At 42.7% G+C, this 19,287-nt stretch overlaps 1 protein-coding gene and 2 long non-coding RNA genes across 3 annotated transcripts; 1 reads left to right on the forward strand and 2 right to left on the reverse strand.

The window, feature by feature from the left end:
- Window positions 1–246: 246 nt before the first annotated feature.
- Window positions 247–7,304, reverse strand: LOC139757135 (uncharacterized). The gene is made up of 7 exons (XM_071677234.1): window positions 6,870–7,304; window positions 6,034–6,061; window positions 4,854–5,034; window positions 4,480–4,567; window positions 3,501–3,579; window positions 2,529–2,762; window positions 247–1,651 (listed from the first exon to the last, which is right to left on the reverse strand). The coding sequence occupies exons 1-7, from the start codon at window positions 6,882–6,884 to the stop codon at window positions 1,515–1,517; spliced, it is 762 nt and encodes a 253-aa protein (XP_071533335.1). The 5' UTR covers window positions 6,885–7,304; the 3' UTR covers window positions 247–1,514.
- A 1,845-nt stretch (window positions 7,305–9,149) lies between these two features.
- LOC139757136 (uncharacterized) lies at window positions 9,150–14,221 on the forward strand. The gene is made up of 3 exons (XR_011714518.1): window positions 9,150–9,288; window positions 10,678–10,784; window positions 11,173–14,221. It is a non-coding gene; the product is annotated as an uncharacterized lncRNA (long non-coding RNA).
- A 1,370-nt stretch (window positions 14,222–15,591) lies between these two features.
- Window positions 15,592–19,121, reverse strand: LOC139757193 (uncharacterized). Its single transcript, XR_011714535.1, has 3 exons — window positions 18,843–19,121; window positions 17,665–17,788; window positions 15,592–17,364 (listed from the first exon to the last, which is right to left on the reverse strand). It is a non-coding gene; the product is annotated as an uncharacterized lncRNA (long non-coding RNA).
- Between the last annotated feature and the right edge of the window lie 166 nt (window positions 19,122–19,287).

Here is a 19,287-nt window from a genome sequence, read left to right on the forward strand (position 1 = left end):
GAGTTCGTGTCTCTGTGTCGTGCTGTTATATGCAAAGTAAAAAGCACAAAGACATCTTATCCAACATGGTCTTTAGGTTGTGACTGGCAGGATGTATAATGTTTCTTGTGAAGGTTGTGATGGGTTTTATCTTGTCCATGTAGACAAAGCGTTAACAGCACGTATTAACCAATATATATATATATTATATGTATATATATATATATATATATATATATATATATATATATATATATATATATATATATATATATATATATATATATATATATATATATATATATATATATATATATAACGAACGAATGAATTATCAGTATCTATAATATCACACAAAGGAGGATTATCACTGTATCTAGCTGTTTTATTGAACTAATTAGGGCAAATGATTATAATTACCAGGAGGGGGTCTTATAGAATAATACAGGGATTCATTTATCTTTCCTATAGCAACAGAAGTAACACTCGTAGAATGTTAGGTGATTCATGGGGACATCAGACAAAAAACACGAGCAAAAGAAACGAAAGAAAGAGAACATAAACAACTTAAGAAAAGCATGATTAAAAAAAAAAGAGATTACAGTGTAGGAATAATTTACATACGATTGTGTGGTGAACAAGTTAAAAACTGATTAGAATGTTAAAAACATCTCCTTTTAACTGCAACCAGAACACACTAACCCATCATCTATGGGGTATTCTTTTTTTTTCCTAAGTAGGACGTGAAGTGAAAGGACACACTGTCGTGTAAGAAAAAGGCATGAAGGTTTGAATCATACAAGGCAGAGGAGGAAGGTGTAGTTATGATAACTCTTGGTCATAAGTGAGGTTGTGTTTGTAGGAAAGGTGTGACATGTCAATATGGAACGTGGTTCTCTCTCTCTTCTTATCCCAAATAAGATGGGCTTGCCAAAAGCCGAAACTGTATTGGTTAGACAACAGGGAAATAGACAGGCCAAGATGAGAGGTGGCTTGGAGTTACATTGCTTTTTCAAAGGCGAAGTGGGACACCATCCAACACATGTGGTTTGACCACACTGGGAGGGTGATCGCTGGTGTTGACCACGATGGTGTTGGCGTGCTTGTCGTTGACCCCAATGGTGTTGGCGTGCTTGTCGTTGACCCCAATGGTGTTGGCGTGCTTGTCGTTGACCACGATGGTGTTGGCGTGCTTGTCGTTGACCACGATGGTGTTGGCGTCCTTGTCGTTGACCACGATGGTGTTGGCGTCCTTGTCGTTGACCCCAATGGTGTTGGCGTGCTTGTCGTTGACCACGATGGTGTTGGCGTGCTTGTCGTTGACCACGATGGTGTTGGCGTCCTTGTCGTTGACCACGATGGTGTTGGCGTGCTTGTCGTTGACCACAGTGGTGGTGACATTCTTGTCGTTAGACCAATGTGGTTATCAGGAGGATGGATGTGACCGACGGGCCAAAATATCTATCATCCACAGAGAGACACTAGCTGGCGCCTGTGGACTCTCCTGTTGGTGGAGGATGGGCGCCTGAGGGCTTTTAGATGACCCTCACTATGTCCCGGGTTATGGCGAAGACGACCAGGTTGATCGTTAAGACGATCAACAGAATGACGAGGCTAATGATAAAAAACGCCAGGAAGTATCCGGCGAAGTGTGGGTTATCCTCACTTCTCCCTGCGGTGGGAAGATATGATCAGGTCTGAGCTTTTGATGTGTGTAAAAGTGTTCTCGGAGGGGAGAGAGATACACACACCCGTAGCGACACAGAGGGTTGGCGAAGCATCACTGAGTATGGTGAGGGGGAGACATACACACAGACATACAGATAATGGCTGTACGTGGAGGTGAATGAATGGAAAGATGCTCCTCCTGGATAATAGAGTGGGCTTACTAGATGTCTAAGTCATTATCCCTTCATATATTTCTCATCTGTATCATCATATCAACTGCCATTGTGAAGTCTTATCTAAAATGAAGAATAGATTAAATTGATGATAAAGGAGGGTCGACTTGAGTCGTGAAAGCCCGGAAAAGACTTGAGGGAGAGGGTCCAATGGTTTTAAGTCCTAGGCTATTGCAGGATCCTGACAGATAGTGGACGCGGTGTTTTATCAGTGCCATTTCATGAACTACATCAAACATGAGAGCAAACAGTAACTGAAACTATGGAATTCATGCACTCAACACATGACGAAGGCAGTTCCTGCCCTTCTTAATACACTTACAATAAGGACATTAATGTACAGTTGTATACACATTCCCTACAGTGAGGTCACAGCACCTGACCCCCTGACCATTTCATCCCAACTCCCAAACACACTAAATCCCACCTTGTAAACAGCTACCTCATAATGACCAGGCAGTTCCAGCCTCACCTCCAAGGAATGGAGACTACAGCGTCATACATTAGTAACCCTTTGAGACGAACAGAACAGCGAAGGGTGTCTGGACAAATAAACAGTCGTGGGAATACGGTGGACATAAATGGCTTATATTATCAATTGTCGATGGCACTCGCTCACGACTCTTAACCAAAGATGTTCATACTTACTGTGGCAGCAGCAACAGTCGGAGGGGCAGGTGGCGTGAGGGGGATGCTCGGTTGGGGCTCTGGTTGTGGTCGAGGTCGTGGTGGAAGTAGTCGTGGTTGGCTTGGTCGTCAGGGGAGGTTTCACCGTGACCACTCGGGTCACAATGTGTGGGGATTGTAAGTGCTTCTTCAGTTTCCCTTGGACTCTGAAGACGCCAACACTAACGTACGTGTAAGACCGCACGACGGTTTGGGCTGCGACGAAAAGGGAGAGAGAGAGAGAGAGAAGAAAAAAGGAAAGAGAAAGATAGATGATATATATGTATCTAGATATATACAGATATCTTTTTCTTTTTTTTTCAGACATGTTAGCCATCTTTAGCGTTAGCGAGGCGGTGCCAAGAACAGATGACTGAGCCATAGTGGGGGGAAAATATCCTCATTTGGCCCCTTTCTTTGTTCCTACTTTTGAGAAAGTAAAAGGAGGGGAGAATTTCTAACCCCCACTCCCAATTATACATATATATGTACATATATATATATTCTGTACCTTATTACTAGTGTTCATCTGGAGAACACTATGAAGGAATATACGCACTCCTATATCATTGTCCCAGCCATTATCATTCATACAGTGAGTGTATTTGACAAGGTTCTCGCCTCTCTTTGGGTTACCTGTTCTAAACTTAACTTCGCTCTCATTTTCTCTTCGCAGACCATTACACACACATAGCAACGGTTTACCGAAGTATACTGTGTTGTGTCACACTTAGGAGTAGAGTGTTATACACCTGGGTGTCATTTGTGAGATGATAATGTTGCAGTATATTGTCTATGATCATACCTAGATATACTGTGATGATCATGCCTAAGCACACGGTGTCATATCATACTTAGGTATACTCTGTAACACCATTAGTAAGTCATACTCGATAAGATCATACTTCACGTTAATATCGAACGTCGAGATAAAGTATACTAGAATCAACTCACTGTATGCGCCTGTCATGTGGGTAGACTGGTCACCAAAATCGATGGTCCACACTGCCTGTCCAAGATTTATGGTGACAACCTGGAATTCAAGATGACAAGACGAGTCGATCACGCATTTATCGTGTATGCTCGATCACCTGTTGCCTTCGTGGTCAACCAGGCTGTCATGACTCGCTGATTGTGAACAAGTCAAAGAGAGAGAAACTGTTTAAAAGTATAAGTTCGTGAACCCTTCTCATGACATACAGAACAGATAGGTGTATGAATAGTTGACACACACACACACACACACACACACACACACACTTATACGCATATAGGGAGAGTGAGAGAGAGAAAGAAAGAGAGATGCCTTAACATATGGGACTTCTGTTGCGTTGAAGAAACCAACCAGCTACATCTGGCTTTGATGTTGTGTGGGAGAAACATAAGAAAAAATGAACGGTAAGAGTTTAGTATCTTAACAGTGGTAGATGCATTTCGGGCATGTGAGCCTCCTGTGATATTCTGAGTCAGTTTTATGGTGCTGATGGTGGTATAAAAGCAGACGTGAGGAAGAATAACTCGTAATGACACTGGGAGTATGGTTTCAGATGGCTGTATTTTGTCTGTGCTACCGGATATCTAAAATGAATAATCCTCTTCCTCAGAGTTCTCTCCACTCAGCCTTACACTCCATACAACCAGTCTCTCTCCACTGCTAAACCTCATACCCTTACTTTCTTCACGTTTGCTCTCAACTCTCGCAAACTGCGAAACCAGCTTCTACAGTTTCTCACTCGCTTCTGCCACCAGCGTCGCGTCATCAGCAAATAGTAACTGACTCACATCCCACGTTACCCTGACAGACTGCAGACCTGTCAAACCTTCTCCCCACACCCTTCACCCCTCTCCAATACCCTCGCATTCATCTCCCTCACCATCCCCATCCATAAACAAGCTAAAGAGCCATGGTGACATTCGCACTCTTGGAACTTACACGCAAGGTAGCGGTGACTGACTCCCCAAGATGAATGGTTGATGGAATCACGGTGAAGATCACTGTAGTAAGGCTTCGGTCTCTGGTTCTGTTGAGGTGGTAATAAGGACGATGATACCGCGTTAGTGACATGCATATATAGTCCTAAGTGAATGCTGTAGTGATGTACGAGTATGAGCCTTGTGTGTGTGTGTGTGTGTGTGTGTGTGTGTGTGTGTGTGTGTGTTTTGTGACAAATTTGCAGAAGGATTTCTTTTTTTACGCACGTTTTTCATTTTTTTTTTTCTCAGCGATTATTCTCATCAAAGCCACAGGACATTAACTCAACATGGCGAGAAAATTAACGATTAACATATTAACATCGGACGACTTACCCGTTTTCTGAGGTAGCTAGATCGCGTTCATCCAGATGGTCGACTCTTCCGACCTCCCTGTCGACCTGTGGGCCAAGGGCAGTACTGGATGTCAACTTCCCAGCCGCCAGTTGGACTCCTGAACCGAGGGTCCTGTTAGACTTGGCCCCTCTGGCCACCACGGGCGCCCAACACAACAACACTGGAAGTATGACACATACTCACGAATGAATCTCTCTCTCTCTCTCTCTCTCTCTCTCTCTCTCTCTCTCTCTCTCTCTCTCTCTCTCTCTCTCTCTCGCTCTCTCTGGTAGGCAGCCAGCCATCGACCAGGGAGGCTGTCATATTCCCAGCAAGGCTGAATATCGGAGGGGGAAGAGTCAGCGCCGGCTACGTGTTAGTGGGGCCATCACACCCCCCCACCAGGAATGGTGACTCCCACTACAGTTAATAGACTCAGATGTATTGACCGTTCCCTCCCAGTTCTCTACTATTGGTCATCACATTCAGAAGGCACCAGGACACACTCTTCAGCACTCAGGGAGGCACCAGGACACACTCTTCAGCACTCAGGAAGGCACAGGTCATACTCTTCAGCACTCAGTAGGCACCAGGACACACTCCTCTGCACCAAGGAGACACCAGGATACACTCTTCAGCACTTAGGGAGGCACCAGGACACACTCTTCAGCACTCAGGAGGCACCAGGACACACTCTTCAGCACTCAGGAAGGTACAGGTCACACTCTTCAGCACTCAGAAGGCACCAGGACACACTCCTCTGCACCAAGGAGACACCAGGATACACTCTTCAGCACTTAGGGAGGCACCAGGACACACTTCTCAGCAACCAGAAGGCACAGGACACACTCTTCAGCACTCACGAAGCACCAGGACACACTCTTCAACACTCAGGAGGCACCAGGACACACTCTTCAGCACCTAGGAGGCACCAGGACACACTCTTCAGCCTCAGAGAGGCACAGGACACACTCTTCAGCACCTAGGAGGCACCAGGACACACTCTTCAGCACTCAGGAGGCACCAGGACACACTACCCTTCAGCACTCAGGGAGGCACCAGGACACAACACTCTTCAGCACTCAGAAGGCACCAGGACACACTACTCTTCAGCACTCAGGAGGCACCAGGTCACACTCTTCAGCACTCTGCATGCGTAGACACTTATCAGTAGACTCACGGAGAAGCACGGCTGCCATCAGAGGGACCTGGGGTAGACAGAGAAAATAAAGATTAATCATTTTCTTTTTTTTTCCGGCAAATCTTTTGTGTATTTGTTCGTATTTCTGATGGCTCATCTTCCTGCTTGAGTTGTGATATCTGTCATAAGAAAGCTTCTCTACAAGACCGTATACCTTGTGTATTATCATCTATTACCTGGTATCATCTTATCATCTATATTTTTGTGTATCTTCGTGTATATATATATATATATATATATATATATATATATATATATATATATATATATATATATATATATATATATATGAATCGATCACCACTACATGGTTGTGGATCGAACCCAGGATCACTTGAAAACCAGTGACTAAACCCACTCCACCAGACTGGCTTAAAAGTTGCCCACATCCCAGGCTACGTTCTGTGTGATCACTGAGAAGTGGTACATACATGGTGTTGCCGGTAACACAGATGGTGATGAATGTAGCACAGATGGAGATGATGAAGGTAACACAGATGGTGATGAAGGTAACACAGGTGTTGTTGAATGTACCACCACAGATGGTGATGAAGGTAACACAGGTGGCGATGAAGGTAACACAGGTGGTGATGAAGGTAACACAGGTGTTGTTGAATGCAACCACAGATGGTGATGAATGCAACACAGATGGTGATGAATGCAACACAGATGGTGATGAAGGTAACACAGATGGTGATGAGGGTAACACAGGTAGTGATGAAGGTAACACAGGTGGTGAAGAACGTAACACAGATGGAAATGAAGGTAACACAGCTGGAGATGAAGGTAACACAGTTCCAGGGTAGAGGGTTTACCTTCGCGTCTGCCATGGTTGAGGATGTGGCCCACGCCTTCGTCGCTACCTCGACCAGAGCTTCGACAGAAGTGCTTCAGAAGCCTCGAGCTGCCTTGTATCGAAGAGCAACGACTGTTGCTCAAAGCTTCGGGAAAATGCTTCACTCACTGCTCCGAACACGACCGAACTACTCTAAACGCGTTGCTTCATGGAGGCAAGATGCAGTCTGCGTCCAATATGGATCCTCCTCGGAAGGTACTGAGGAGTAAGGAAGAAAGAGAACGTCCCTTTGATGTATCGACGTGAGTGAATCAGCGCCAAAGTGATGGTCACGCGGAGTAACAAACAAGTTTTGCGGAGGATCCGAGAGAGGCGCGCTGGGGGAATGGGGGATGTCGCTCTCATTGGATGTGTTCACCGCTGTCACTCACCGTTCGGTTCTGTCTGGTGGGGGACGTGCTGTCAGGTCCACGTGCCGGGGATATCCCCCGCTTACCTTATCTGATCTCATACATGCATATGCGCAATATCCAACCCCGACTTTACCGCACGTTTTTACCTTATGTCTTACGTAAAAGCTACGTCGCTTTTTTTGGAATACTGAGTAGAATTCTTAGAGCCTTAAGGATATCATGATCAAGTTTTACCCCATTTTTGTCCTCGAAGAAGGAAATTTTACCTGGGGAAAAAAATGATTGGTATAAAAGGTAGTCTTCATTATTGTCCTCGTTTCCAAACACCGATAGCATCATTTTAGGGCCCTTTTTTTACGTCCAAACCTTCCATGAGGGATAGACATAAAGGATCTTTATCGAGGACAGGCTTAGAATGAAATGTGGAAAAAGGGGTTAAGAGATTAAGAACTAGGAAGAAAATGAGGAAAAATTCAACGTGAGTTTTGGAAAGAATTGGGGGAGGGGTGGAATATCTGACCTCTAGAAAAGAGTAAGTTTTAGGTATGAGACAGTAAAAGAGTTCCAAAGTTTAGCGGTGTATTGAAAGAGGCAGACGTTACAACGATCCTGTACCCTTGAATTGCCACCGGGTACACAGCAGTCTCTTATGGTAAGGCTCATTAGCACCGTGCTTGTTCCAGGGATTACATCCTAAAGGACTTGGGTACAGTCGACGAGGGAGAGAGTGGAGGTTAGAAGGTGCTACCAAAAGGTCAAATGCAAAAGAGATAAACTTCCAGAGAAAATATGAGGTCATACGCACACACACACACACACACACACACACACACACACACACACACACACACACACACACACACACACACACACACACACACACACAAACACACACAAACAAACAAACAGACAAACAGACAAAGTTATCATTAACTATATCAAGAAGAAACTGAGTATTTTAGACACTGTTTGATCCCTGAGTGGAGGCAGTCTTTCTCTGTCTTTGGCGTGTAAGAGAGAGAGAAAAAAAAGTGGACGTAGACCAAGTTTACAAGACTTCAGAATCATGCAACAGGTGGATATCAAGCACGCATATGACCGAGTGTTAAGATATACACATACCATCATGATCCTATAAGGAAGGAGGCTCTTCCTCCTTGGCCATTGGCTGGTATCTACAGAGAAACCTTTGGATGCAGCAGTTTCCCAAGCGTTGCTGTTCCATATCTTAGGTGAAACGCACATACACAGCTCACGAGAGCCATGAAATGATACCTGATGATAAGAAATGGGAGGAGAAAGCAACGTTATGACTGAAGGAAATGGGTGATCGAAGGGATGGTGATCACAAGAAAGTTAATAGGGTAGAAGGTTTTCGATTCCACTCTGGGCATGAAAGATCCTCTTTCTTTTAAGCTTCATGACATAGAAATAAGATGGTAGTGCGTGTTATAGTTTCTGTTGCCAGTAATCTTCATATTTAGATCACTTTTACAGCCACGGAGTGTGCATCAATATAGAACATTCGTAGGAATTATTTTGTTTTTTCATTTTTTTCAGCGACTTGAGAATGGGAGAGAGAGAGAGGGGGGTACTTATATCCTTAGCTACATATTCACGGATGATTATGACGCAATTCTGCCCGCAAAGAGAGAGAGAGAGAGAGAGAGAGAGAGAGAGAGAGAGAGAGAGAGAGAGAGAGAGAGAGAGAGAGAGAGAGAGAGAGAGAGAGAGAGGTCGTTTGTAGACATTTGCAACTTATGGTGTGGGAAACATTGAGGTTATGAGACTACGCGAGATCATTCATCTGAGATGACCTGGACTGATGGTCAACACGGAGGGTCCAGAGAAGACCCTGACCTACTGATCAGTGTGGGTCACCAACCCTCGCCTCCCACCACCCGTCATCTGAGGCTAGTGGGACATCGGGAGGGAGAGGCTGTTGTGAGGTGGTCACACCTACCATAGGACGCCGCTCGCCACGCTCCGCTCACGTCGAAGCTTCGCCACATAACATCAGTTTCGGTAGGAAATACTCGACTCTTTCTTAGATTATATACTTACAGTGTGAAGACCGTCTTAGGATAACACCCTGGGATCAGATCCAACGGTGAAATTGGTCAATTGGACAGCCAGAACCACTGGAAGAGTGTGGGGTTCTTCCTGAACAGGGAGACACATTCAGCATCGCAGGATATCACCAGGATATCCTGAAGGACGTTCTCCTTCAGGTCAATGGATTTCATGACGTCCAACTTTCCCTCTCAGCAACGTAAGGATAGCATGAATCTACCCCAGACGAGATTGATCACTGTACCTGGATGTTGTTCTCTGACACTCGCTGCTCGTTCCCTCCCTCCACACTCTACGCGACTGGGCCACGAAACAAGCCAAGGTTCGCTCTTGCTCAAGCTGTCATCTGTGGTAAGAAAAAATGGGTCACAATGGATATTGCGGTTGTGGTAGTTACCCAGGAACTGCCCGTAGTTCGTGCTTGTTACGAGCGTCTGATTCTGCTAGGTTTTCCAAGGGCATGTGTCACTACAGCTGGGAGGATCCGAAGCTTCGTTCCCCCGGGCATGTGTCATTCCAGCTGGGAGGATCCGAAGCTTCGACCTTTTCACGAGTTGAACTCCCATTACTATGAATCTATTTCCATATCATCATTCCATTAATTCTGTTCACATGGTATTGTTATCATTATAGTAACTGTGGTGCACTGTATTTTGTATTCTGTATGTGTCGTGCAATGCTGGAGGTGTAGTTCCGTGTTGGCATGATGTTTTTGGAGGAGATCTGTTATGGGTTTCGACCAGACGATGGTTCGATCTGCTCGTGTCGGGTTGGAGATGGTGGGGTTGTGGCCTATAACCCACACACTGAGTAGCAGGCCAGCAAACGTCAAGTTATTTCCCAGTCATTTTGATGCTTTGATACACATATATATGTGTGTGTGTGTGTGTGTGTGTGTGTGTGTGTGTGTTTAACGTTCAGCGAGTCAATCACTCCCAAACATCCCGTCTTCTATTTCACATAGTGTATATGATGTCTAATTTTGTTTCATGTTTAAGATCATTGGGTCGTTGGTCATTCTAGGCTTATTAAAATATATACTTGGTGCTTATCTTATATATTTCTTGGTTAATATACTCCTTTAAGACATTGATTTTACTGAACCTAGATAATTGTAAATGATTGATAACATTTCAAGGGATGTGAATTACTTTTCTTGCGATCAACGACTGAGGTTATTGATGCCAAAAACCTCCAGTAGGGTCGTGCTCAGTCCCACCTGTGTTTCGTGCTCAGCCACAGAACATGAGATCATATGATTCGCCATAGGTTTTTTTTTCAGAGTTTTCGTTTCATCAAAGTTGTCTTCTCAGTGAGGTCTTTTCCATGACTTTTCCTCAGGTTAGACGCCTCGAGGGAGTGGTAGCGCAACGCCAGGCAGGGAGTGGACCTCTGTGGTGTGCGGTAACAACGTAGGGAGAGAACACCTCTCCTCTGGAAGAAAATGGGTAACGAAGTTTGCTCTTCGTCAATGAAAGCGTCCGGGGGACACACACACACACACACACACACAGACACTTTTTCCCCTCCTACTGTAAATGGGCATCTGCCTGGGTTACTTCCAGTCAAACAGACTCCCCCTGACTCCACATCAGGCCTTGCTGATATCAATAATGCTCAGGGCTGTCGTATAGATTTCAGCACAGTCCAAAGACACGACTTAGCATAAAGTGCACATCAAAAGTTAGAATCTTAGGTTGATCACGTATATTACCCTATCGTAACTCGGACCAGGCCAAAAGGGTAATGGAAGTGGGGAATCCTGCACCCACACCATTTCACCCTCTTCCTACGTCACACGTAACGTCGCATTGCAATAAGTCTTATTTTCTCCAGATACAAACGGACTGTTGGTGGGTCTGATCACTGTGGTGGCCCTTGGCACCTTCTTCCTCTTCGTCCTCTTGGCCCAGTTGTTCTACCTGAAGCGAGCGACCGACAGGCTAACAGAGGCCAGGAGAACCCACGTCATTGCCACGGAGAAACACCATATTCATGTAGCGCCACATTTACACAGGTAGAGCCACTGTGAGGTAATCACCTTCCTCTCTCTCCTTCTCTCTCTCTCTCTCTCTCTCTCTCTCTCTCTCTCTCTCTCTCTCTCTCTCTCTCTCTCTCTCTCTCTCTCCGATGATCAACGGTGCCAACGCAAATCTACGTTGCCCCAAATATCACATGACATGAAATTTGGGCCCAGGATCAACTCGATTACGATTAATAGCGAAGCCATTTTATGTAGAAGGTGGTGGTGAGAGGTGGTCGTGTGTGTGTGTGTGTGTGTGTGTTGAGGAACTTTCCTTTCCTGTGTGAAGAGATGGAGAACATATCATTAAGCAACACTGCACACTTGACGCTTTCGTATGAAATGTAGTGTGTTTTTTCACTCAGTGTATTGTCTGAGTTTGTTTGAAACCTTCTTGTTATTAATCTCCAGCCAGGGTTCCTTAACTGTCAGTCATTCACCTATGACTATCAGTTGATAGCCACTAATCTCTCAGCCACTGACCTTTTTGCCACTAACTGTCAGCCACTGATCCATCCTGTTCATGGCCACTAACTCTCAGCCACTGACCTTTACCACTATCTGTTTGCACCTGACACACTTATCTTAATCTATGGCCCGTAAGACTTGACAAATGGAACTCGCCCCTTCATCGATTGCCACTAAATCTAAAACATTGGTTCATTCCTCTCCATTTATGACCCCTTACTCTCGAATACTAACCCTAACCTCACCATAGGCATAGATAAACACAGACAACACAGACCTGAGATCCGAGCGAGGTGGTCTGGCCTTGACATCACTGAGAAAAAAAAAGACGTAATTCCCTTAAAAACTCTAAAGACATTTTCAATATCGACATTGTTAAGTCCATTAAGACCCCTTAACAGTCCACTCTTTCCATTCATGGCCACTAAGAGCTACCCAGAATCGTCTATAACTTTGTGACTAACTAATTTTCTTGGTTGTCTAAACCAAAGATTCCTCCCTCCCGGCTCTTCACTCAGAATGTTTTGGATCTGTTTGTCTATTGCTCTAAACTCCTCACAGTTATCTGACACGAAGGTCGGTCTGTGTCATGTGGCACGGAGGAGAAAGGGGTGTCACATGACACCACTTGGATACTGCATGTTAGACTGTAGTCTCATGGTGGTGCTTTTGAACTCTGAATATATCTAATACGATCCCAGATATTTGTTTATTATATATACGTAAGATAAGGAATCCACATGTATCTCTAGTTTTATCTTAATAAGTATCTGCAAAGTTGTTGATTTTTCTTTGTATAGAATCCATTGTTTGTATCCCTAGTGTTTTTTCTTTGTCACAAAAGTATCTTAGAATCTAAGGCTGTGAAAGTTGTGGGTAAGTTTGTCATAAATGACAAATATTATCCATTCTCTGTAATCTTCACTTCAAAGCAGCTTATAATTCACTTATTCTAAGAACTTGATTATGGTATCAATAAATAAATAAAGGAAAAGAGAAGCGATATTTACATATTTTCGACCCTATTTTCAATCCCTATTTTCTGCGAGGCATTGTTCTTGCTGCTATTTCCCATTATGTATAATAAGTTGGAATAGGCAAAACGTAGATTAAAAGTCGCCAAATATCGAGTTAATATTGAAGATCTAATTCTCATTTTCCTAAGTACCAAGTAATGGCATTTATCTCCCAAAACGAGGTGGTATCTTTCTCGACCTAACACACTGTTTCCTGGTACTTATTGAACTGAAAAAAAAAACTGTATTGAATAGACTTGTATAAAAGTTAAAGCAATTAAAAGAAAACATTAAAGATGTGATTATTCTCATTCGAATAGTTATCATAAACTCTGTGGTTGTTTATAAACATTTATGGTTATCATATCATGATTAAGGTGTAATTACATGAATAACTTCACTTTCTTCTACCAGTAACCCCTGTGTCAGGTCAATAGGTCAAACTCTGTTTGCTTAGTCTGTATATTCTATCTACTGGTTTGAAAATGTCCTGTTCACTGTGTTCTAATTAACTACATAAACTAAATATAAAGTAATTACCAACACTAACTGAAGAACTTACCCTTCAATGCCTTGTATGATCATAATGAACTACCCATAATGAGTGATAAGTGGAAAATACCATCCACATATTAGTTATCAAGTAACTGGCAGTTTAATAATTTTCTTTTTTACTGATCATAATTGTAAATGGTTCTTTATAGGTCTCATAAATCGAAATAAAACTCTTAGGACGATTGTCTTCATCAAAACTTCACTATATAGGCTTTGTAAACCAAGATTCATTCACCCAAACCTGGTCATTCACCTCGTACCGTGAGCATAGTTATCTAAACTCATTCATAAAAGCGAAATTCAACCATTTGTTATATAACAGCATATATCTCTCTTCAGACATCAATTAAACACTATATTTCCTTCAATTTATACTACTCCTTTCAGAGTACATATATCATATACTTAAATCAACATTTATGCGCTATATCAAGTAATCGCGAACTTTTAACTTCTTCAATTTTGCCTTAAAATAGGCGCCATTTTTAAATTCCAGTATTTTAAAACGTAGTAAATAACTCAGACACCATTTTTAAAATCCTAGTATCTTAAATCGTAGTAAATAACTCGGAAACCATTTTTAAAACCCTAGTATTTTAAATCATAGTAAATAAATCAGACACCATTTTTAAAACTCCAGTATTTTAAATCGTAGTAAATAACTCGGAAACCATTTTTAAAACCCTAGTATTTTAAATCGTAGTAAATAACTCAGACACCATTTTTAAAATCCTAGTATTTTGAATTATAGTAAATAAATCAGACACCATTTTTAAAACTCGAGTGTTTTAAATCGTAGTAAACAAATCTATTTAAATCACCAAAACATTACTTGTTTATAGTTGTAAATACCCTAATATCATTGCCATTTCCTTCTCTACAATTATAATAAAGTAGGCCGTTTTATGTATAAATAATAAAGATTAAGTAGATCAAATTTCATTGATAAATAAGAGCATATACATTAAAGACAAAGTTGTGAAATATGAAGGACAGAATTTGTGATGTTACCCCTAATAATATTGAAAAAGAAAACCAAATTAGCATTAGTTTTCTATTACATATTAATGGTATATCTAATGTATTTTTGCTATCCAAAGTTATTTTACAATGAGATATGAATAACGCTACTTGAAAATGAACAAAATGGGTTAATGAGAATCATTCCAGCAGTCAGAAGTAAAGATAGACCTTTGAAAATACTTTATTCACGCACAAATGTTATCGAAACAGTGTTTGAAAGTGCTTACTGTCGATCCTAAGCTGTTAGACCTGCATATAGATTACTGTTGACCCTGAAGGAAATAATTTGTAGAAAGGCACTATAGAAATGAGGATCTGAAACCTTGAGTTAGGTTTCAGTGAAATAAATGCTTAGATACATATGTAACTAGTTGAGTCAAATTAATCGATTGATTAACGTACAAATGAATAAAAGTATTGAAGAATCCAAAAGACTCTTAAGCTTTTAATTACTAGATCAGGTTACAGAATTCCTATGTATATTGAGAGTTGTATCATTTATGATGTCTTAAGGGTACTTAAGCATCTTGATAACGTGTGTGTGAAGTCATTACCATAGATAAGGTGATGCGTAAATACGAATCAGAGAACTACAGAGACACCAGAAGAGAAGGGATGGGGCAGGGAGAGATCTGCTGGTGCCAGGGAAGTAACTGGCTGCTTAGATGAGGAAGAGGAATACCAGGCATATTACTAGGTATTACTAGGTACAAAGTAGACAAAGGAAAAGTCCTTTTTACTAGGTATTACTAGGTACCAAGTAAGACGAATGACAAGTCCTTTTACTAGGTATTACTAGGTACCAAGTAAGACGAATGACAAGTCCTTTTACTAGGTATTACTAGGTACCAAGTAAGACGAATGACAAGTCCTTTTACTAGGTATTACTAGGTACCAAGTAAGACAAATGACAAGTCCTTTTACTAGGTATTACTAGGTACCAGGGGAGCATTGTGTGTCATCATAGAATCAGAGAGGAAATTCATACATGGCTTCAGTATGATGCTTGGAGACTTGGCTTCCCTAAAACGTTATGTCTCATATCCTGTACTAAACATAATGGGAAAGAGTGATGTAAATAAGAAATAGTTCATAGAAAACGAGATGTCAGACTGAGTAATTACCAATTTCTTTTAGTTACTTTATTGATGTCAAAAGACACGTCACAGATATAGTACATTACAAAATGCTTTGAGGTGATTATATATATTGTATACTAATTTCATTATAAACATATAGGCACTATAAGACCTTTACAGGTGTGAGTTTAAGAATTCTATCATTTATATAACCTTACAGATTAAAAAAAAAATGGGTTTCCTACGAAAGAATTAACCTTGCAGATACTTATGTCATTAAAGTGAAACTAGATATATGGTGTGAGGATTGCATACGAAAATATTCATTGACTGAAAGACTAAAGTGAGATTACCTTGTAGATAATTGATAGAAAAAGACTTGATAAATTATAACAGTAACGGAGGTCAGGTCAAACAAAGGTCAAACAAAAGTCTGGCCTCTGTGTCAGATGGCAAATAAATGACTTTCGTGTGAGATGACACCGTGTCGCTTCGGGTTGTCACTGAGTGGTATCCACACCAGATGACACAGTGTGGCCCCTGTGTTGTCAGATGAGAGTGGCGTCCGTGTCAGAGAACAGTGCCTCAGCTCTTGGTGAAGTGCGGTGTCTGACATGCCTCCCCGATGGCTGTTTTGGTCTGTGGGCCCTTAGTGCTACTCACACAGACAGAAGAATATAGGGAGGAGTTTGGTACATAGTCTGTGAACACTGTGTGTGTGTGTGTGTGTGTGTGTGTGTGTGTGTGTGTCCAAGACTCACACCTCTAAGTTTGGTTCTCGTTTTAAGAAAATATTTTCCAAACTGTTTAGAAAATGCACCATAGAAAGTATATAGACAAAAGGCTCTGAAGTGCTGGGGATTTCTGACCATTACCAGAAAGATTATAGCTTTGGCTTAAGAGCTGTGAGATGCCCTGGTGCAGCTACAGAGACAAGAGCTGGGAGGATGAATGAGATAACTTAGGATATGTTGCAATAACCACAGAGGCCATTGTGGTTACTCCTAGTATCCATAAGTGGAGAGGGGTGATAATTAAGGACAATGGTTAGGCTAGGGTCAGTGGTTGACTGCTAAAGGCCATTAATGGAGAGGTGAAGGCCAATACCTAAATGGCAGGAGCCATAGATTAGGAGATAGGTTTCAGCAAGTGACATTAATGGCTATGATTAAGTAGGGAAGTGTTGCTGGCCGAGAGTAAAGGAGCAAAAATGGAGATTTAAAGTTCAGTGGCTTGACAGTTAAAGGGGGGCCAAGGTAAGTAACCAAAAACTTGAACATTACGCTCCTTGATCTACAATAAGACATTGGAATACAGGTAACTTTGCCATACTAAAGTGTGTTTGGTGTACAGTGCTACTCAGAGATACACTGGCCTCCTTCCGTCCATGTAACGTAGGAAGGGTGGGAGGATTTTCAACTCAAGCGACCACCTTCCCTTCGACATACGTAAAGATTTCACCAGTTGATCATTGTGGTGTAGAACCTCCGGCTAATATATCGAGGCACATGACATTTATTTGGGAACACATAAAGCAAAGGGTAGTGGAAAGTAATCAGAGGGACGTGAAAAGGAGAGAGAGAGGAAAAAAAGAAACATGGTAAGATAGTTTTATGTGACTCAAGTCTTGTGACTTAAGTTGTGTGACTCAAGTTTTGTGACTTAAGTAGTGTGACTCAAGTCATTGTTTCAAGTACTGGTCTATCATGAGCTATCGTCATCGAAGCTTTAACAGGGTGTCTCCTGGTGTCCGCGAGCCTTTGGGTAGATCGTCTCAAGTAGCAAAACTGAAGCATGATGAGGAAGAGGAGGAGGAGACCGACTGCCACCAAGATTGTCAAAGCCACCAGCAGGCCACTGGTAACTGGAAAGACAAATGCTACCATTAAAAAGTCTTTCTATGTGATGGTGGAATAAGGTGAAATTATCATGGGGGGGTATTGTTAGACTACACCTTTTTCATTTACCCTACGCTACTTCTCCAGATTATAACAGGTTCCCTCTGGACTGAGGTGAAGTGTGAACTAAGGCTGTGTGTCGTCAGCAATGCAACTCCCGTTACGGGGCAAAGAATGTCTGTGTGTGACTGGATGTAACTCAGGGAGAACCCACTTCACATGGGAGGAAAGATGTTCCTCTGACCCTTCAATCTACGAGGAGTTACCCATTTTCTTCCAGATGAGGAGCCCTTCGCTCAGTCAGTCGTATCCACACACTGCTTCGTGGTCCCGTGGCTGGCTGGCCTGGACGGAGCTGTGGCTCCCTGCGCACTCGCTGGAGCTTCAGACCTGAGGACAGATCAGAACAGAGACCTCACTGGGAAGACTTAAGTTCGCGGAGGAAAGAAAATATCTTAAAATTGCATACATTTCACAGTTCTGTACCTTATTTATGCACAAAGGGTTCTCTGCACGAACCACAAACCAACCATTCGAGTACATAGTATTCGAATAGTCATTTCCCTATAGGAGCGATCATAGCCTAGCGGTAGCGCTCTCGCCTGTTGCACAGGGGTCCCGGGTTCGATCCTGGCTGTTGGAGGTTTGTATGTTCTATATATATATATATATAGACACACTGAAGACATTGAACACTAACTTCTCAAGTGTCATACATTACGTATAGAGACATACACACAGCTTTACCTCACTTCTTAACCTGTGGTCCCGTCCGGTGGAAGTGGCTGGTTTCTCGAGAGCTGCAGGAGTTACTGAGACAGGAAAGTAAAGGTTCATATGACAGGGTTTCACTTGTCTTACAGGTATTTTCGGTAGGACTTGATGTACTTTACAACTACACTCTTGTTCAGTAAATTGCTAAAACACTTACAGAAATGTCATCTCCCAGTGTAATGACGTGTTGGTATCTTCAGTTTACTGATTTCTTCGCTCTTCGTTGTTGTCTCAGTTAATCTGTTTTGTTATTTATCCTCCATCGAAGAGATGTCAACTTTGACAAAGGTAAGTCCTTGTTTAAGCTGCACTTTGGCCCAGTCGCGTAGAGTGTGGAGGGAAGGGAACGAGCAGCGAGTGTCAGAGAACAACATCCAGGTACAGTGATCAATCTCGTCTAGGGTAGATTCATGCTATCCTTACGTTGCTGAGAGGGAAAGTTGGACGTCATGAAATCCATTGACCTGAAGGTGAACGTCCTTCAGGATATCCTGGTGATATCCTGCGATGCTGAATGTGTCTCCCTGTTCAGGAAGGACCCTACACTCCTCCAGTGGTTCTGGCTGTCCAATTGACCAATTTCACCGTTGGATCTGATCCCAGGGTGTTATCCTAAGACGGTCTTCACACTGTAAGTATATAATCTAAGAAAGAGTCGAGTATTTCCTACCGAAACTGATGTTATGTGGCGAAGCTTCGACGTGAGCGGAGAGGGGCGAGCGGCGTCCTATGGTAGGTGTGACCACCTCACAACAGCCTCTCCCTCCCGATGTCCCACTAGCCTCAGATGACGGGTGGTGGGAGGCGAGGGTTGGTGACCCACACTGATCAGTAGGTCAGGGTCTTCTCTGGACCCTCCGTGTTAACCATCAGTCCAGGTCATCTCAGATGACTGATCTCGCGTAGTCTCATAACCTCAATGTTTCCCTGACCAACATATTGTGAGAGAATTATATATCTAGGAGTATCGAAGTGTTACGTCACCTATGAGAAGTCGACACATCATATACTCCAGTACACCAGTTCGACCCTCGGTGCGTTGAACTGATAAACATTATTACTCAGTGGTTCTAAGACCATATATAAAGGGACGAAGCAGACCCCCAGCCTTATCG

This window comes from Panulirus ornatus, chromosome 25 (assembly GCF_036320965.1).
Source record: "Panulirus ornatus isolate Po-2019 chromosome 25, ASM3632096v1, whole genome shotgun sequence".
NCBI lineage: Eukaryota > Metazoa > Arthropoda > Malacostraca > Decapoda > Palinuridae > Panulirus > Panulirus ornatus.

Coding starts and splice junctions, on each gene's coding strand:
- LOC139757135 (XM_071677234.1), bottom strand. Junction 4,568..4,853: donor CTAGCTACCTCAGAAAACGG/GTAAGTCGTCCG, acceptor CCACCTCAACAG/AACCAGAGACCGAAGCCTTA. Junction 3,580..4,479: donor CAGTCACCGCTACCTTGCGT/GTAAGTTCCAAG, acceptor CTTGAATTCCAG/GTTGTCACCATAAATCTTGG.